This window comes from Eleutherodactylus coqui, chromosome 9 (assembly GCF_035609145.1).
Source record: "Eleutherodactylus coqui strain aEleCoq1 chromosome 9, aEleCoq1.hap1, whole genome shotgun sequence".
NCBI classification, from domain to species: Eukaryota; Metazoa; Chordata; class Amphibia; order Anura; family Eleutherodactylidae; genus Eleutherodactylus; species Eleutherodactylus coqui.
Genome location: NC_089845.1, coordinates 101607880 through 101629452, shown reverse-complemented (window position 1 = coordinate 101629452; position 21573 = coordinate 101607880). Strand labels below are relative to the sequence as shown.

Here is a 21573-nt window from a genome sequence, read left to right as displayed (position 1 = left end):
AAATAAATAAATAAATCAACTTTTAGGCCTCCTTCCCACGAACGGATTTCCGCCGCGTAATTCGCGGCGAAAATCCGCTGCGTTGCCCGCAGCTATTAGGTTCTATTGAACCTAATAGCACAATGCTCACGATGCGTAATTCCACCGCGGAATTACGCACCGCGATTTCTCCCGTCCTCACCCGCAGCATGCTCTATTTTCTGCGGGTGAGGACGGGCTGTACGCACTGACGGCTTCCATTGCAGTCAATGGAAGCCGTCCATTCACGCTATCTCCCGCTGTAACCAGCGGGAGATAGCGTGAAAAAACGCTTTCCCGCCCACCGCCGAGCGTCATATGACGCCAAATGACGCGGTCCGGCCGCGTCACGTGACACGGCCGGTCGTGCACGTGACACGGCTGGTGACGCGAGGGCGGTGGGCGGTGACGGGCGGTGACGCGCGGCGGTGGGCGGGGAAGCGATTTCACGCTATCTCCCGCAGGTAAGTATAGGGGCTCTGGGGGGCGCCGTGACGGGCTTCGCAGCGGAATATTACGCTGCGGAGCCCGTCACGCTCGTGGGAAGGAGGCCTTAGGCTGGGTTCACACAGGGCGGATTTGCCACGGTTTTGCCGCAGCAGATCCACCCGCAGCAAATCCGCCCGCGGCCGCTAATCTCGGGATTAGCCAGCCATGTGGATGAGATTTCTCAGAAATCTCGTCCACACGGGACGGCTAATCCGCTGCGGTAAATCCGGGTGAAACCGCGGCTTCAAAAGATGCAGCAGGTCTATTTACTTTTTTTTGTTTATTTTCGTCGCGGCCACGCTCTCCTCTATGGGAGCGCCAGCCGCAACAGAAAAGCAAGCGGCCGGGCCGCTTCAAAGCCGCCGCGGCTTTAACGGCGGCGGTTCTCCCGGCGGAAATCTTGCGTTTTTTGCTGCGGCCAAACCGCGAGATTTCCGACGGGAATCCGCCCTGTGTGAACCCTGCCTTAAGGGTAAATACTCAGCCACATTAAAGGTCTGGGTTTTCTTGTCTTCATTATTTTGACATAGAAATATATTTTGCATCTTCAAAGTGGTCAGGGGTGTTGTATAATCAGATGCTACAAACATCTCAAAAGTTCATTTTAATTCCTTTTCTTCTGTTTGGAGTCCCAGTAGAAGAGCCGAACACGTGATCACTAATACACTTCAGTATTTCAAGGCTGTACCCATCAGTGTTGGTCACTGACAGCTTCAAAAGCAACTCAACAGCTTAGATGCCACTTACTTGGAATGGACAGCAGCATATGAATAGTTAAACAGCAAGAATGGAAAGCCAAGTCCTGATCCTGGCCATTGCATGTGTGTTTAACACAGCCCACAAATACAGTGAATGGCGCAGGCTCAGCTCCACCACCACTGGCCATTAAGGCGTTACCTGCTTGAGACTCCCTCTGTTAATTCCTCTAAGCTGGAAACAATTAATAAAATTGACAAGTAGAAAAAAAAAAAAAAAGCAGCAGACATTTTATTACCCAGAATTCTACTCTGCAGAATAAAGACAAATTCACAATTAATAATAAAAAATAAACAGTACGAGGACATGAGGGAGGATGGGGGTGATAGTCCAGGGAGGTTCACGCCGATAGATCACTGTTGTCGAACCTTTCTTGGTCATAAACCTCTGCCACCACTTTACGTCCGGCGAACCAGCGCCCATTAAGCGCCTGGATGGCTTTGTGCGTTTCACTGGCCATAGAGAACTCCACAAATATTTTCACAATGATTTCGGCATCTTCTTCCTCGCCCTGCTTCTCCTGATAGATGATCACCCGGTTCACAGCACCAAACTTGCCACATTCTTCCGTTACCTCCCCCTCCAGGTCGTCATCAATGTCTCTTGGATCCACCATGTTGCGGAGAACCATGACTGTGGACTATGATGGAAAAACAGAAGAGTCATATAAACAAGCCAAATTGCTAAATCCGCCGCTATATCCGAAGACTGGAGACCACAGTATATGCCACTACTCACCTCCTGCTTGCGCATGAGCTTCTGCATCACCATATGTCGGGCGCTGCTCCCCGAGATGCTCATGTGCTCTTGCTCACTCAGCATCTCCGGTCTTTCAGACTCTGGTGCCAACTCCTCCTCTTCTTTTTCCTTCTTCACTTCCATCTGCGCCAAAGCAGGCGGACTGGACAGTATAGGGTTTACAAGCCCCACTTGTGGGATGGCCACTGGAAGCGTAGGTCGCACCGGGGTGACACCTAAAGCGAAGAAGGTTAAAACCATTAAATAAAGTTGCTAAACACATTGAGGCAGATTAACAATGGAAAATATGCCAGAAAATAGTTTTGCTAGCTTTGTACCACATCTGTATTTTTTGATCTCTCTGAAAAAGGCGCATGACTTCCTGGAATGTGGCCTAATCGCAACATTGTGCGCCAAAATTTGCACCAAAGTTTTGGCGCAAACGAAGTCAATAGGTTACACAAATGTTTATAAGGTTCTGTTCACGCAGTTATTTGCGTTGCATTTTTCATCTGTGGATTTCCAAGGAAAATCTGCGTATTCAAGCACAACTTCTGCCACGGATATAGACAATTTCAATGGGGCAAATCTGCATCCAGATTTATAAACAAGAAAACAGTGTCCCTTTTTTCCCCTGCACATGGATTTCACATCCACAGGTAGAAAAAATCTGCATCAGATAGACTATGGCATCTATTCTTAGGGTATATGCAGCACACGGTGAAATCTGATACCAATTTTTCTGTGCAAATTCTGCTTCTAAAATCCGCTGTAGAAATCTATGTCTAAGTTGTGAATTTCAACCACGGATCTAGCCCAGTTAAAGGGCAAAATCTGCTTGAGGAACTTCTGAAACTATTCCATGCGCATCCAACGTCAGGGTGCACATTCCAGGATTTCATGGTCAAATTCTGTAGCAACTGTGGCAGCGTAGCAGCAGTCATTCTGCTAGTAAATTAGATAAAATCCCTGTATGGGTGCGGTAGGAAGGAACTAAAACTTCCAACCCTGCTATACTCAACAGTCTCTGAGAGAGGGTCCTGTGAAATCGAGGAAGAGCCAAATAATGACTGAAAGCCAGGATCCTGACAGGGAATGACGCCCCCTAGGATGAAACCATAGTTTAGACCAGTGTCTCTAAGGCACTAGGTCAAGGTTAGCTAGTGTATCGGTCTTATTCAGCGGCCAGGGAATGGCATTAATGTGTGTACATGTACAAAAATAAATGGACTTCCTGAGTTTTACCATAATTCTGGCCTGGACGTGGGTTACTAAGTTACAACGATCCATCTAGGTGGAGGACAGATGGCGTTGCCAAGAGCTTAATAACCCTAAGTTAGACTGCAAGTTAACGGGGCTTTAACAAACCTTGTACACTTAAAGTGAAAAATATCCTCAGCAGAAGACAGTCATGCTGTATTTTGAACCCGCAATCAAAATCCCCACCATGCATGCACATATCCTTAATAAGTAACATTACTTCTAAATGTGGAAACTCCATAAATGGATTTTGCCCATTGTCCGGGCTAAATCTCCACATAAATTGCAGCAAAATACACTGCAGAAATTAATGGTTTAGCCACAGTTTTTAGAAGTGAAATCTGTATGGAATAATCTGCATTGTATTCTGCCATGTGAAAATACCGCTTCACTTGACTGGGACATCTTCAGATGCATATTTCCTTGTGACGTACCTGTAATAACGCCTGGGGCTTGTGCTGCCATGACAGCCTGCGGTAAAGCCCCCAGAGGCTGTGCCAGAGTTAGTGCTGGTGAGACAAGACCAGGGTTGGTCAGCGTGCCAAGGACTGCCGCTCCGGCAACTGCTTCCTACAGGAAAGAAAGAAACGCAAGACAAATATCAGTGACCGAAAAACAACCATGCGAGAGTCAAAGTTATTACTATAGAAGCCAAGTTTTGTGTGTACTAGTGTAAATGATGAGCAAGCACCATACGAGACGCAGACCGACTATTCACCGCAAGCACGCAGCACCAGTCTATGGAGACGAAAGTTACCAACCGCAGAAAGACGCAGAACAGACATGAAGACACTTTATAAAGTAAAGTCAATAATGAAAACTCCTCCTCACCTGTGCTGTGATCTTGGCAGTGGCTGCAGCAGCAGCGACTGCAGCAGCAGGTGGCAGACCTCCGGGTGTGGCTGGAGTAAGTAGTGGCATGGGCGGCGTAACTGCTTTTCCTACTCGAAGATACTGACCACCCAAATCAAACAGATTCATGGAGGAAACCGCGTCCTGCGAGGACTGAGCCTTCTCATACTCTGCAAAAAGAGGTAGGGAAGAATTGTTAGCTCTATGGACTGGCACCCAGTTCATCTGCTGGTGACATATACAATCTAATAAATTTGGTGGCTGTATAATGCACATATAGGTGCTGGGGTAGAGGCACTGCAATGAGGATAGCTCAATTACACTTCCATGGAGCCCAGTTAGCTTCTTGTGCGACATTCTCTTTCTTTTACGCTTTTTATTCTTGATAAAATATTGTATAATTGACCTCTTGGGCAACATTTAGATCTCTCTGCAGTTTTCGTGTGGCAGATTTGCAAGCAAATCTCCAGCAATGGCTATACTTTACACTGCAAAGGGTTAAAGGGCTTTGCCAGGACTAAACAATTGATGACCCATCCTCAGGATAGGCCATCAATAGCTGATAGGAGGGAGTCCGCTATAGTTGAGGGAAGTCCCATTCAGGTGAATGGGATCTGTGCCTGCAATAGCATTCCAGGCCCCTGCACAAGGGACAACCAGCTGATCGGTGGAGTCCTGGAAGCTGAACCCCCCCTCTGATTAGCTACTGCTGAATTGTCCAGCTCTGCAAAATGCCCTAACCCCCCTTTATGCCTCAGGGCATACAATTACGTCCTTGGCACACAGGGTTTGTATGGAGCAGCATAGGGAGCTACTCCATACACAGCTGATACCCTCCAGAAAGAGAAGCGGTCACCGTTCACGCTGATCACGGCTGTAAATTCTTTAAACACCGCTGTGAATTCTGACAGCGGCATTTAAATGTCTCAATCTGTTTGAGGGTCCCAAATGGACCCCTTGTAATGAGATAGCAAGCAGTTGTTCAGTTGCCATGACAGCCTAAGGCCTTTAGAAAGCCCCCATGGCTGATTGCCTGTTGCTCATAAAGTATAATGCAATACAGGTTATACTGTATAAGCGATCAAGTTCAAAATTTTTTTTTAAATGAGTAAAAAGTTTTATTAGAAAAAATAAGAGGTGATGAAACCTTTTCCTGTTTTTAAAATAAAAAAAATCCAAAACAAAAAAACCCAAAAGTATTTGGTATTGCTGCATTCATAAAGGCCCAGTCTATTAAAGTAACGCATTATTTATCCCAAATGTGAAGTTCGAAGAAAAAAAACAAAACACACAATTCTATTTTGGTCACCCCGTTTTCAATTAAAAAAATGGAATAGTAAGCGCTCAAAAGGTCATATGAACTCCAAAATGGTACCAATAGATACCCACAAATTTGTATCGCTGCAATCGTACTGACCCATAGAATAAAGTCATGTCATTTTTGCCAGTGCGTATGCCGTAAAAACAAGACAACCCTCTCTGCCTCCCCGCAAAGATGACGGAATTGAGTGTTTTCCATATCACTCCAATTAGGCATTTTTAAAAAAATACAAATCTTCCCGCAGAAACAAGCGCTCAGACAGCTACGTCGATTGATAAAGAGTTATATTTTTCTTTAATTTGGGGAGGAGCCAAAATGAGGGGGAGGGGGGGTTGGATCATTAAGTTCGGATTCACACAAGCCTAAGTGTATGTCTGCACGTGGTTTTTATGGAATGGGTGTTACAACGATGCGCACACAAGTACGCATTTTACTGTACTTGCCGTGCGTGCAAAAAACACACACTGATGATTTCAGCCATTGAAATGACCAATAGTTTCATGAGTACAAAATGTTCTATTGCCTAGAAAAATACTGCATACTGCGGATTTTTTTGCACGACTAATTTGCACATGCCAAATGCATGCATGTAAAGGAACCCATTGAACTCAGTGGGTTCTATTTTTTTGCGTATTGCGTGTGCAAATACACTCATGTGAATCCAATCTAAGGGGTTAAATCTTAAATCTGCAGCAGAAACCCTGCTCTAACGCTCCACACAGTGAGTGTTTAAAATATATTTGACGACTGTTTCCACATTCAAGATGTTTTGTTCAGATTTTCAGTGTTTTTGGTGCATGGTCTCACCTATAAAACCGTAACCTTTGTGTTTTCCCGTTGTGGGGTCCCGGGCTAACATACACGACTTGATTTTTCCGAAGGCCTCGAACACACTCTTGATATCATCGTCTGATAAATCCTGGTGAACGGAAGCTACGTAGATCCTGTTGAAGGAACGAGCCTCCTCTGCCAGCTGATCGATAATGGGCTGGGCCTGGCCGATGTTACTGGGTCTGCCCACCTGAAGTGAGAGATAGGAAACGCTACAATGTAGACAGCAAATAAGGAGTACATACCATGTCACATGCGCAGAGGAGGGTAAGAGGGATGACAGGGACAATGTGTGACATCACAGGGATTTGTGGGGAATCGGTGAACTCGGAGGAAAGAAACCAGGCTTGAGTTCTCCAATCATGCACTGGCTTCTATAACATAGGATGATGCACCAATATCTGTCCTCTCACCTTTATGTTCCTTCCACCTAACATGACGGAGTTCATCTGCTCCAGTGCCAGCTGTGCGGCCTCCGGGACCTCGTACTCCACAAATGCAAATCCCTGAAGGAAATAGACAAAGGATTAACAGGCAGTCGGCCAAGACGGTTATCACTCCCTACAACATTTATATCCACCCCTTATTAATAGATTTAACAGATGATGTCGACTTGCACAAAGATGGTATAAATGATGGACACAAATCTACAAACTGGAGGTTTCACGTAAATTAACAGAACAGCATACAAAACCAGAATAGTACCCAAGTAATAAAGATACCCGAGACCCCAGGGGACACGTAGAATATTAGGAAAAAACACAACATACCTCTAGCTGTGCCCTGCTCTGGCCTTCTATTTACATTGGCTGCATAAGTGATATGGGTTAATTCCCTATGTGACCGCTGCAGTCAATAGCAGGCCAGCAGGGATGTCTCATAAACCTGCCTTGGGGCTTTATTAGAGGCATGTGACAGGTTTACGGGACTCACTAGACCTTCTGAACAGATGAAATCACCTGTCAGATGCTGGACCACTGAAACGGCAGTATGCAGCCACAGTGAGTATATTACTTTTATATAGTTTTGGGCACGGGTGGTCCAAAGCTATATAAAGGTAGTAACTCAGGAAACCCCTTTAAAGGAAACCAGTCACCTCCATACAGCACTATAGACTAAGTTATAGTGCTGTTCAGAGGTGACTGGGAGCTGGGGATGTTTTTTTAAAAAAAAAAATAAATCACACACTCTCCCATTCTCACAGTGTTCCCAAATAAAGTCTGCGCGCGGCACAAAAATTTGACCGTTTTCAGGACGCCATGCGCAGACTCTCCCATAGACTTCTATCGGAAGGAGCATATGCATCAATCTGAAAAAGAGTCAGATCTTCGTGATGTTACTAGCAGACACAGCGGGAATGGCAGAGCGGACTTCGTTTATGGTGCTGTTCGGAGGTGACAGGTTCCCTTTTAAGTGGCTGACTCGGAAGGTTTCAGACTGAAGCCGCTTCTCATGCTGGCCAGCAAAGAGGATATTGCTGAAGATGCAGAAGATTCTGTCAACTATGCATCTATCCTGCAGAGGACACTAGAGGGAAAACGTAATATTACATGGCAGAACGAGTCAGCTAACTCAGAGGAGATGTTCTCTTCTCTATAATGTCCATACACCCATTGAAAGCCAGCAGAGATCTTGCAAATGGCTAAGAATTAAATAGTCTATTAGAAAGCTACAGGACTGTATTTCCTTAAGTCCCTGTTCCACTTTACATTCATGGACACAAACCTTGTGCTTCATCGTGACAGAGTCCCAGGACATGTCTATGCTTTTAATGGGTCCAAACGGAGCAAAAGCTTGTCGAATAGTGTCTTCTCCCAGCTCATAGTAGATTGAGCCCACGTAGACACGGCACATTATGGCGAGGGCACGTTGTCTCTGAGCAGCGATCTAGGAGAGAAAACCTGGCAATTAGGAGAAGCGTCACCAACAGGAACTACGTGCAAAATACTGAAATCTCATCTGCCTCACGCCCGACCGCCTCCCCAATCCACAGGACAATGAACCCCGGTTATCTCACCACCGCCCAGCTTAGGCAGCCAGTGGCCGCGGACAGCCCTTCCCGACCTGCAGGAGGAGGAAACTGGTTAGGGACATTGGATAAGTCACAAGACCAGGATTTGTTCCCGTAAGTCTCGGTTGCCTGCCTAGAATGGACCCCCGCTCTGAAAAGACACCCACTTGCTGCCCCGTGTAATGGGATAAAGTATACATGCTGATACAAGTGCTGATCCTAGGAGCTGTATACACACGAGTGGACCAGAGCACACACAGTCTACAAACAGGCCATGCACAGTCAACGGATGGGATGAAGGACGACGAAAAAAGCCGTATTAAATGGTGAATCTCATTAACATTACATATTATAACCCCCATATACATTATGTGACAGGGCATACACTGCAGCCCGGCATACCCCCATCTGTAAGGCCAGGAGGAAGTAATGAGGATCCAGAAATAATTATATATAATATTCTGGATGATGATTAGACTGGGTTGTGGGGGGACGAGCTGTTGGGAGTTTGGATGACAAAAGAATACTGTACAGCTCAGACACATCAGATGGTTAGTAACTGCGGTCCGGGCTAAAGTGGAGCAAAAGCCACAACCATTCCAGTAAGTTGCTCTTTGACTGCAGCCTCTGTGTGCTCCTCAGTCATGGGAGGCGATATCCCAACTGAGGTAGTCTTCATCAGGTACACTTTATTTTGTAGTTCGGCTCGATAAGGAGAAACGGGAAGACGAGGTTTTAACTATTCACTGGATACAATCTGCATGTAAAACCAACAGCTTCAACGTCGTACAATTTCCTACAACTGCTCTTTAATACAACTAACCCTGCAAGTTTTCCAAAAAAGGGGGAAAAAATTGCCGCCGTCTAAGCACACTGAGAAACCCGTCCTTCAATGTAACTAGGACAGGTTGTACGCAGCTCTAAGACCGGGGAAGGGGTTACAGTTACTCAAATTTGTGTGCCTTATTTGGAGATTCGTGGAGCTTTAGGCCGCCTGCAGATGGCCAGAATTCTCGCAGTGGGACCCAACCCAAGCCACTGCAGGGACCAGCGTGGCACTCAGCTCTCCTGCGGCTCTGGCTCTTTGATGTGCTGGGTGCCGGCGATGTGCAGAGCGGAGCCGGCGGCTGGGGAGTGGCATTCTGTGCGGGGCTCTGTGAGCCCCGCAGAGAAATGGAGCATGCCGCAATTTGTTTGCCACGCATGATTTCATGCGGACAAATCGCGGCCGTCTGCCTAGTATTGCGTTTTCTAAAACAATCCTATGGCAGCTTCCACTGGCGGAAATTCAGCGGGAAATCCCACCGCGGAATTTCCGCCCGTCTGCAGGGGGCCTTAGTCTCATGACATTTTTACATTTGTATATTATGTTATTTGAAGAAAAAAAAAAGAGAAGAGAAAATAAAAAGGGAGATTTACGTAGACAAAATATTATTTGCAAGTAGAAGTAAACGTGTATCGCAGTGAAGTACAACAGAATCAATACATCTGATGCATATTTCCGTCCGCAGAAAATCTATTAGCTGAAGTAGATTTCAGCTAGAATTTCCACCAGCTTTTGGCACAAATTCTAGTAAATGTGATGGCCCACTGGCAGCCACGTCTTTTCCCGCTATACCTCACCCACTTTTTTCTTCTTTTAAGCACACAAGCAGAGAGGCCAACAAAAAAATTGCAATCTTTTTTTACTCGCAATATTTTTTTTTATTTTTTTTTAATGACCATTCACTGCCAGAATAGTGAGGCACCCCCCCCCCCCACCCCTCACCCCAAGTCTATTTTTCATATTATTTTGCATCTTTGTTAAATAGCACACAGTGCCACTAACATCCATATTTCACTTGTGTCCCTTTTGCAGTTCTAGTCCCTCTTATATACGGGATTTATAGTTTTGGGTCTTGGAAGCGGGACCATTAATAGGTTTATTTTGTTGTATTTTAATCTATACTATCCTACCAGAAGTAATTGGACACCTGAGCAAGAATCAAAAGTAGTATTAATTTCCTAAGTTAATACTTGGTGTGGCTTCTTTGACCCTAATGACATTGGATACTTCATGTGGCATACTTTATATGAATGTCTGATAAACTTCAGGTCCTATTTCCCTCCATTCATCCTGCAAATGTCTGGCAAGTTCTATCAAAGAACATAGCCACTGATCCCATTTCCTGACCCAACATTGCAGGTTTGTACCACAGACATTCAGTAGTATTCAGGTCGGGACTCTGTGCAGCCAGTCCAATTATGGAATATCCATATCCTCAAACCAGTGTAAAACAATGACGGATTTGTGACAAGGCGGTGGTCTTCTTGGAAGTCAGAAAAAGGAAAGTAACAAATGTTTATATAAGGCCCACGTACAGATTATCTCTGCGGAATACGCGGCTAGACACCCGCCGCGAATTCCACGGTAATGTGCGTCCAGAGCATACCAAGTTAAAAGATTTTTCCAAGCCCAAGAGTGGAAATGAACTGCGATTTTCCGCTTGCGGGGATGAATCACAGCATGCTCTATTTTGTGAGGAGAAAAAAAAAAAACTAGGCGAGTATGGGTCTCTGCCGGGACACCGGGTCTGATTCCACTGCGAGATTTCACAGACGGAATCAGACCCGGCCATAGACACAAGGCCTAAGAACCTGAGCACACCAATATCAATGTAGTCAAAGGAGGATTACTATAAACAAATGTTATTAAACACATATGAATATATGGACACAAAAGTTTAAAATCAAACAGTGTTCATACAACACTGGATAAAGCTCAGCACAATCACTGTAATAAGCGATCTGTGCACCTCTACTGCACCGCCTACAATTGTAATACAAACTGCAAAACTGACATTTTTTATATGCTTGTTATATAATTAGAAAATGGGAATCCACAGGCGTAAGGCAAGGGCAAATCACCAAAGACAACCTGATGAATGTAGTGTACAACAGGTAAAGACTAACCCTCCTTGATATTACACATATTACAACAAAAGTGCAAAATAAAAGTGTGATTGCATAAGAGAATGCGCAAAAAGGAACTCCGAAGAGTCAGATTTCCGTTCCGTGCGTCAACTTCAGAGGGGACAGCGCTATATCGCAGGTAAGTATAACAAACACATCACCGGGCTCCCTGTCACGTGCACTGACTGCACCATAACTTAGTTTATGTTGCTGTGGGGAAGTGACCGCTTCCCTTTAACTGTTGGCACAACACTCTCAGGTAAAAGGCGTTCAAGCCTCCTCCACACCCAGGTACCTCCATCTGATTTGAAGATGGCATAGTGTGATTCATCACTCCATTGCTCAACTGTCCAATGGCAACACTCCTTGCACTATGCCTTTTCTTTGAAAAACAATTCACCAGATATTTGCAGGATGAATTAAGGGAAATACCAGCTGAAGTGTATCAGACGTTAGTAGAAAGTATACCATGGAGAGTATCCAATGTCATTAGGGCCCAAGAAGGCCCACTAAGTAGTACCATATGGAAATAAATACTACTTTTGATTCTTGATCAGGTGTCCAATTACTTTTGTTAAGATAGTATACATCATGCCGCCCGCGAGAAGATTATTATTGCCGATTTGCTGGTGAACGCTACCTCCTGACCACACTGTACAATGAACATGGGATCACCAAGTCCCAGCAGCTCTGGTAGATCCCCTGTGATCGATAATAAACTGTCTCTCCCTTCTGTACGAGGAGTCTGGCTGTGCTCTCCTTTAAAAACATCTCTGCAAAGTCATATAAAAACATCTGACTGGTCCTCATATGGTTGACAGTCCATAAGTGGTTAAAAAGAATGTATCACCTGTATATTTTACTAATTCTAACCAGATAGCAAAACGCTTTTCATTTTTATAGTTTCTAATAATACATTTTTATTCCATGGTTTGTACATAACTATGGGGACCGGCATCTTGCCTGAGCTATGGGTATCAGTAAGTAGAAATATGCTTTTAGAACAGAACTCATGGGCCATAGACACAAAGGACAGGAGGGGACCTATAGACTATGGGAGAGTGCTGTGAGCATGCTATGGACAGAGGGAAGGAGGTGAGCTGTGACCATCAGCTATTATCTCCTACAGGGGAGTGTTGTGGGCATGCTCTGTGACTTTTGTAGGGAGGGGGACGTAAGCCTTGACCATCACCTAAGGACTTCCATGGCAAAGTGTTGTGAACATGTTCTGTAACCTGTACAGGGAAGGGGAGGAGTTGATCTGTGATCTCGTATCGCTTATAGAATTCAATGGAACAGTTTTGTGGGCATGCTCTCTGATCTGTGCAGAGAGGGGGAGGAGGTGAGCTGTGATAATTACCTATTGTGAATGGTGGATCCTGTGTTAGCTACATATAGGTGCCACCTCTTATTATACTCCTGCCTAATAAAGGCAGAGTGGCAGCAAAAATATGATAAAGATTTATTCTCCCATACCAGAAAAAGAATCAGCAGCTACGTTTCAACCTGATGGTCTTTGGAGCTTGACAAAGACCATCAGGTGGAAACGTACCTGCTGACTTTTTTCTGGTTTGGGAGAATAAATCTTGATCGTATTTTTGCACCTATCCATGCTGCCTCTCTGCCTTTGTTTTGGATTACTCTTGTGGACATGGTTCTTGCCCCACCGTGGCTGTTGCATCTTTAGTGCTGCCCTGTATTGGGACCTGAGTGTGTGCTGCTGGTGACTATTCTTTTTCATTGTACTCCTGCCTGGGATGATAAGGAGATGTCGGCTGGGACGTTTTCTCTGCAGAACAGAAGGGACAGATTATTGCCAGGTTTAGTAGTTCATGTCAACTGCAGGATTTTAGAATTTTACTTAACTATAGATCGTGACATCAAAAATTAAGAGGAAAAAAGAAAAAAAAAAGGAATTCCAAAAATGTAAAAGCTTGATTTCTACAATAAGCCATTTTGTGGTGAAACATTCCCTTTAAGTACTTTTTTAATGGCTCGGTGATAGTGCAGCTTTCTATGTATGACAATAGGGGACTAATCAGTTTACAGACATATCTGAATCCACAAAAAGGGGTTAGAATTGTCAGAATTCAGTAGGAAAACCCTTCATCACCCTGGAGTTGCAGTCAGACACGAGATAAGGCACCAGAAGGGGGCATGGGGGGCCAAGACCCCCACAATCACTTTCTCTATAAAGTCATCTATGGGTGGACCGGAGTTGTCGGCTTTGGCTCCACTTTGGTTTCCCGGATTTAGGTGTAAGACAGAGAAGACGTTTAATATAAAAATGTAAAGATATAAGTGACGGCGAGGATGATGAGAACGACACTCACACGTTCAGTCGCTCTGTGAATGAGGGCAATGTAACTCTGTACCCTCACAGTCCCACATTCAGTATTATTGCCCGACCTCTAGTACACGAGACCCTGCATCTAACGCCACGAAGCTTCCCCTTACCTATATGCGTCATGCACAAGTCCAAGAACCTGAAATACACTGTGCTGCTGTCTGTTGGGTATCATAGCTCCATCCCAGTTTACTCAGTCAGCCCTAATGTCAAACAATTGGCTTGTAAGCAGCTCGATCTCTAGAAGAAAGTATAGAAGCTGCTAACCTGTATATAACAGTATGGGGTCTGAAACTATGAAGCGCTATACTATCCCCCCAACATAAATGAACCCCAAAGGACCCCTCTTCATCATATGATCTCCTCTAACCAGCACTGAATGCCTTATATGTAGAATGAGCTACAAACTGAAACCTCCCATCATCCCCTGCTTGTTTAGAACATCTCCACAGACCTTGCTCTCGTCATTTGCATTCTGCGAAGCTTCATCCTTACATCAGTCTGAACAGTCATCTGATGTAGGTAAAAACTAACGGGCCCCTCGTATGAGGCCGCCTGCACAGGAACGGGTCGGATTCCCATGTGGGAGCCCAGACAGAATCCTACCCTGTGCCCGGTTGGCATCCGCGAGTACCTGTCATTTGTCTTTATAATCTGTACTGCGAATGGTCCACATGGCTCGCTGTCGGACATGTGCAGTACAGATAGCTTTTTTTTAAACTCCTGCTTTACTCGTGTCATTGCACAGTGAGGAGGCAGAATCTGCAGCCTTTCCGCGCAAAAGTGGAGCATTGTGCGACTTTTTTCCCCGAGAGCGGAAAATCTGAGTCGCTGTGGATGCTCCATTGGTTTGGTGTGGAATGCCGCAGATCGTCTGCGCAGGAGACTATTGCAGATTCCGAAATTCAGACCTGATCGCATGCAGGCGGCCTTATGAAGATTTAAACTACCAAGGCGCCTTTCCACAAGCTTGCCGTTTTCAGAAACTAGCAGAATAGGGAGTGCAGCTCTGGAGTATAATACAGTATGTAATTTAGGATTAGTACAGGATAAGTAATGTTTGTACACAGTGACTTTCCCAGCAGAATATAATAAAGGATAAGTAATTAGTGTTGCTCATCATGATAGGCCGGACAATAAAATTGTACCTATTTTTGCTAAATTGGAACATCCCGACCCAATTTTTAGCAAAAATCTTCAAAAAATAATTTTACTAATAAATGAAAGGGTGTGTGGGTGAATTTTTCAAAGTCCATACAGAGGTTACCCTTGATGGGATTTGAACCTAGGACCCCAGCACTGAAAGGCACACACCCCTTTTATTAGTAAAACGATTTTCTGCTGATAAAAATCGCGTCGAAATGATCCTATTTTTGCAAAAAACTGTACTATTTTATGGCTTGAAGGAAAGCCAATTTTTGTTCCCATTGAGATCAATGGGAGTCGGAATCTGCTGTCCCAATTCACGATTTTTTTAAATAATTCCCAACCCAATAATTCTCACGGCTATGTGCGTACACAATGACCCCACCAGCAGAATAATGTCACCCCATTTGAAGTCTATGGAAATGAGTAAAATAGTGGAGCGCAATATTTTGAAGTTTTCATCTGACCCACAGCGATCCTGTTGATAAATGTGGCTTGTGGGAATACCTACACATGGATCAGTGAACCGCACTAGGACTATTATAACCATGTTATGACTGCTGGGGGCAATTCTTGAGAAAGGCCAGTGACCATGTAATATGCAGAGGATTAAAAGGGTTGTCTGGTTTAAACTATTGATAGCCCATCCTCAGAATAGGTCATCAATGGTAGACTGGCGGACGTCCCTTTCCTGGGACCCCCTGCTAATCAGCTGTTTGCTAGGCCAGCATGCTTTTGCACTGATCCGTTTTTTGCAGCAAGCAGACAGCTCCATTCTTACTGTAGTGGCCAGGCTTGGTATTGCAGGAAAAGTTCCCATTCATTTTAATCGAAACTTTGCCTGCAATACCAAGCCTGACCACTACAGTAAGAACAGAGCTGTCTACTTCCTGTAGAATTCAGTTCAGTGAACGAATGCACTGGCAGATAAACAGCTGATCAGCAGTGGGCCTGCTCAACAGACCCCACCAATCTACTATTGATAACTCATCATGAGGATAGGCCATCAATAGTTTACAACCGGGACAACCCTTTTAAGTGTAGGGTGAGGCACAGGGAGTCATACTATATACAAAAATGATAGCATTGCTTTAATGTCACTCCACCCCTTTTCCTGCAGGGCCCTAACCACCACCTGTCCTATGGATCTTCATGGTGACGGTCTGTATAGATACTGTGCTGAGAGGATTTACCTTAAAAACAAAAATTAAAGGGTAAAACAATCAAATGAATGAGTCGGACCCTGCAAAGACGAATGCTGATGACGTGTAAACGAGGTCACATGAGCCTCTTTTATGTCGCACCGTTACGTATTAACCCCTTACCTTCAGCCTCCGGGTGATATTAGTACAATTATAATAATAGGACTAACGTCCCCCCTCCCTCCACAATAAGAGATGAACAGCCCACCCCACTCCTCCCACAACACAGGAATGGTGCCCCAGAAGAAGTGAATATTTCTATTGACCGATTGTAAAGGTGAGAGTGGATCTCCAAAGCTCATTGTCACTGCTGCCATCTGAAAGACAGTAAAGACAGAGTTCAGTCCGCTGCTGCTTTCTGTGTAGTAAGTTCTCTGCTCTAGATTCAAGTAGACACAAGTAACAGAGAACCTGTAGAAATAATGGGTGGATTACGGCTGCGTTTTCCTCCACGAGGGGCTTATTGGCTACTAGTAAATGACAAAAGAAAACCTGAGGGGTGGGGAAGAGTCGGGGGGGGCATAGAGCCTTCGGAGGAAAACAATCCACATAAAATAGTCTACAGGTGGCATTCACCCGGCAGGGGGCCGGGAGGAAAGAGGACCTCTCTGAGTTATAGGACGTCACTCTCAAAAGTGCCACAAAAATAATCCAAAAACATTTACAGCCACAGAAAGAAGGGGAGGAAAATAAAACATGTAACACCATTTCATTCCCTGCCCAGTTCTCAGATATGTCTTTGAGCCTGGAAGATGCAATGCTGGCGCTGGAGGAGGAGAAGAAGAAACATGGGCACCTACCTGAAGGTTGGTGAGCTGCTGGTGCTGATGGGCGATGGTTTGCTTTACTAAGACACTCTTGATACTTTGTTCCATGGCGTATTTCTTTGCCTATGAAGAAGCCATAAAGAAACATGAGAAGAGGGAGATGACAGCCGACATAAACAACAATGTCCTTACAGCAATCCCACAGAGAGGACCCCCGGCGGCGCAGTTTGTTTCCACATCGGGCAGTGCCAGCTTCGGTCCAGAGCCGCTCTGCACTACAGGGCACCCTCACCTTACCTCTCTAGGACTTGGGGCCAGGAGGCTGGTCACCTGTCCCAATCACGGTGGTCGTCCAGCAGTGGGGAAGCTCTATAAAATAGAAGCGGGAGAAGCCCAAGGAGGTTCTGGCGCTTGTTTTAGCGGCTTAAGTGACAATAAACTATTCATGTTTCTGACCTGATGGTTGGCTTTCTGCGCCGGTACAAGACGGGGTACGTACCTTCAGGAGAGAACCATAAACTACACAAGAAAAGATGGAAGGCTTGGCCGCTGCTCACCACAGTGCACACAGTATAAACCCAATGCCAAACGCCACCAATGCAATATACACAACTTCCACCCGCAGATTATCACCCAATGTGACTGTCCAGCCGTGACGCCATTTTAGTGTAGTTTTTTTTATTTACTCTAAATATATTAAGGAACTTATCAGCACATTGAATCTTTATCATGCTCCGACCTCCAAATCCCCAGAACAAACATACAGCAGGCACTAAAGGGAGCTCAAGAGCTTACTGCATACACAGAACTCAGTATGGAGAAAGCGCCCCCAACTGAAAGACTCAGCAGCGCGGTCTCTTTCATATCACGGTCTATATACAGGAATTATCAGCTCTGTATCTGAAATGTCGAGAACCAAAATATTAAAATTACTTAAGATTTCAGCACAGAATTTTGGACCAAAAAAAAACACAACAGGAGGAGATGGACTTTAAAGGTTGATGGACGCCTTTTTTCACTTTAATACATGTGTTTTGGGCTGACAATCATGTTTGTAATATGGTTTAGTTACAAATTTTTGCAGCTCCTACTTATCACTGTATACAGAGACTGCAGTCTAAGGGTACTTTTACACGGGACCACTGCTCAATAATCCCAACAACAATTATTACTCCTGTGCTTTCAGATCGGAGCGATAATCATTCCCTGAATAGAGGCGGGGCGCGCCACAGAGATCTCTTCCCTCCACTCAGAGCAAGCAGGCAGTCCGCTCAGTGAATGGCGGTGGCGGGAGCTGGAGATTATTCTGCCCGCCGGTCTCCATTTACTGTAAACAGGCTGATCGTTGTTTGATTTTTATGCCTGCATGATCAAAAAGACGACTGAATTATCATTTATCGTTCAGATTATTCAGGCTTCTACATTGAATGATAGCCGCTCAGTGTAAAAGAGCTTTTTGTTTTCCACCCTAAGGCTGGGTTCACACAGGGCAGATTTGCTGCGTTTTTTCTGTTGCGGTTTTGCCGCAGAAGAACTGCTTCTGCGGCGAAACCGCTTCAAAGGTTAATTTGAGCTTGCGGATTTTGCTACGGATTTTCTTGCGGAAAAATCCGCAAGCGTTTTTCCGCAGCGCTTTTTTACTTTTTGCCGCGTCCATAGAGGTCTATGGACAAAAAAGCGCTGCGGAAAAGACCGTAGAATGAACATGCTGCATCTTTTAAAACCGCGCCGCAGTTGCATTTCCGCACTGCGGCTGTGCAGAAAAAAATCTGTCCTGTGAGAACAGCTTTTTGGCAAATCTCATTTGTGCTGCATTGCACTGCAAACGCAGCGGTTTTGCCGCAGTGCGGATATGCAACGACAATCCGCGGCAAAACCGCAACAAATCTGCCCTGTGTGAACCCAGCCTTACCTCTCCAGCACATTTTATCAGCGGTTATGACAACAATAAAGATAAACTTTGAAGGTGCAGGAGAGGAGAGAGCAGAGGGGAGCCGAGCTATCAGTCCCATATCACTGCTAGATGTCCTACTGTGTCTTATGCCCCTTTAACACGGGCCAAGAATCTCACGATTCCAGTTTGCCTGACGGAACGAGCTGGAGACGTCATAACAGACTTGTTCGCGCTCAGGTAGTCCCTCATGCTCATATCATTCAGCGTCTCACATTCCTATGAACGATCAGTGTTTACACAGCATGTACGTGCCCGAGTCGGCGCCAGTTTTAATCAGCGATGAGCAAGAACCTCCCGATTGTCGCTCATCGTTCAGTCGTTTGCCCGCGTTTTAAACTGAATGATTATCGTTGTTTTGTTCGTTTGAACGATTTTCTGAACGATTACCACTCCGTCTAAACAGGGCATAAGACTGCAGTGTCTATATACAGTAATATGTAGAAACTGCAGAAGAAAAAACGCTGCTAAATATTTTATCAAACCCTTACCGCAAAAATGATTGGTCAGCCTAAAATACATTCATTTAAGTGAAACAAAAAAAAAAAAAAGTAGCTTCCTAAACCAAGGGTGTCCACAGCCGCATGCAGATCAATCAATTGCTGGGAAATTCGTAGCATCAATCCAACCAACAACAGATCAGGGGGGAAAGAAAAACAGGCAGAGAACAATTAGCTCATCACACAATAGACGCATTTCAGGAAGCCCAATCTGCTGCTTTTGTAACCAATGTCCCTGATCTGCTGATTCAGTCTGCACAATGAGAAGATCCATTTATAAGAATGATCCAATTCTTCGAGGGATTAAAATAAACTATCTGCAGGAAACGTTGTAAAAATGAAACAAACATTACTGCCCCGTTACATTTCCTGCTGCTCCTGCGCTCCAATGGTCACCGTCGGTCTATGCTTATCATTCTGCAGCGATGACATGCTGTAGACCCAAATAACTGCTGCAGCCAATCACTGGCCCCAACTGTGAAGTTTGCATGTATGGCACAAGACTGCCAGGGACGGTAAGTGGCTGCAGCCACCATGTGGATGTACGGCATGTCATCGCTGCAGAAAGATAAAAGACCGAAGAAGAGAGTGGCGAGAAATTTAACAGGTCAGTAAAGTTGCGCACTTCCATCAAGAGACACAGAGGTCATCCAAATACTGAAGAGTGACCCTCAACATGGCTCCCTTCTCCCCCGAGGAAGTTGCCTTTGTGGCGATGTATGCAGGGTTGTTAAAGCGTGCAACATTTCCTGCAGATTGTCTCCCTTCTTAAGGCCCATTTACACGAGCAGATGACCGCTCAAAGATCGCTCAAACGACAGATCGCTTTGAGCTATCATTTTGCATAAAAATTAATTGGTATTTAAGTAGCTACTCAGCTACTTAAATACCAATTAGGTATGCAAATGAAGCCTTCCTGAAGGCAGCTAATAGCCCAAAGCTATTCTCTGCGCTCATGAGGAAACAATGCTATCAGCACTCCTCGTGGAGAACTACTGATAAAAATGAGCGACGATTTTTACGTTGGACTGATTTTAACGATCAGCCGAAAAGCCGACTATGGGTGCACATTTACACGCACCGATTATCGCTAAAACGATCGTCGATTAGCGATTTTTTTTTAGCGATAATCGTCCAGTGTAAATAGGCCTTTAGCAACTGCACTTAAACTTTTCTGTCCAAAGTTTAGATCAGTGGGGGTCCTACTACTGAGACCCCCACTGATCACTAGAACGAGGGAGCTGCGAAGCTCATCCGAGCACTGTGCCCTATTTGGCCGTCTTCGCTGCTTTTTAGCTCCTTCCAGCAGCTAAAGGTGGTCTAGTAGATGTCTACAGAAAGCGCTATACACCTCTATACAGCCATCTTCAGCTACCAGAAGCAGCCAAAAAACAGCTAAGATGGTCAAAGGGGCACAGCACTCGGCGTGTACTGCAAACCCCTTGTTCCAGCAGTCTCAGCAGCGGGAGTCCCACCAATCAAAACGTCTGACATGTCAAATGTTTCTCATAAGTGCAGCTACTCTTTTAAACATTCAGACAAACCCTTTAGAATATAACTAAACTGGCAGTTTGTCATTGTGACTGGTGTACGGATGCCATAGACTTCCTATACACTCCTCAGCAGCGTCGAAAACAGCTGAACGGGAATAGTGCTCACGTGAACGTTTCTGCCCATTCATCTTAAAGATCATGAGGGTCTCAACATCTGGACTCCCACCAATCAAAACTTCAGACATATCACTACGACAGGTCAAAGTTTTTAAAAAGTTTAGTTTCCCTTTAAGTGTGACGCCAACTTACATCATGAACGATCGGCAGACACTGGTCAGTCATGAAGCAGCCTTCCATTCGCCAGCTTTACACACAGATTTTTATCCAATATCAATTCAAATTGATATATGTAAATGACCCTTTGATCTGATGCCTAGAAACGTCTGCCAGTGCCCATTATCACAGGACTGTAGTGTACACAGCACCTGAAAGTTACAACTCCAGGGTACAACTTACAGGGATGGAGATGAGAGACAATATAATATCGGATGTCCACCATAAACCCCAAATAACCAATAATCATCAGCTGTATATTCGCTCAGCCGACTGCTATATCTTCCTGCTCCTCCACAGGCACTGTTTAGGAGATAAGGCCCCTCAGGCAGCAGCTCCCGCAGGCACCACCGACGGGAGAGGCAAGATCCACTCACATAGGATTTATGGCTGATCCAACTAAAATTCAGGTTGGAACGTCTCTTCTCTCAGGTGTATGGTGGGCTTACAATGTCTTACGGGGGCAACAAACCAGTATCCGCCTTAAGGACTCATTCACATGAGTGGATTTAGTTTCAGTACGTGAAAACAAAGCAAATTCATGGATAAAAATTCAGCATTTTCCGGTTGTGTTTTTTTTTTTCCCCCGCACATATACTATGCATT

General features: G+C 45.0%; 1 protein-coding gene across 2 annotated transcripts in view; it reads right to left on the bottom strand.

The window, feature by feature from the left end:
• Positions 1-1473: 1473 nt before the first annotated feature.
• PUF60 (poly(U) binding splicing factor 60) overlaps positions 1474-21573 on the bottom strand; it is a 37237-nt gene continuing 17137 nt past the window's right edge. Inside the window, exons 3-11 of one of the 2 annotated variants that reach the window (XM_066578194.1) lie at positions 16724-16813; positions 16190-16240; positions 7991-8152; positions 6679-6771; positions 6242-6455; positions 4093-4283; positions 3696-3831; positions 2002-2237; positions 1474-1903 (exon numbers count right to left, since the gene is read on the bottom strand). In XM_066578194.1, coding sequence (XP_066434291.1) covers positions 1604-1903; positions 2002-2237; positions 3696-3831; positions 4093-4283; positions 6242-6455; positions 6679-6771; positions 7991-8152; positions 16190-16240; positions 16724-16813 — 1473 coding nt within the window. In that variant the 3' untranslated portion in view covers positions 1474-1603. The remainder of the gene's footprint in view (positions 1904-2001; positions 2238-3695; positions 3832-4092; positions 4284-6241; positions 6456-6678; positions 6772-7990; positions 8153-16189; positions 16241-16723; positions 16814-21573) is intronic. The other variant, XM_066578196.1, reaches the window with a different exon arrangement.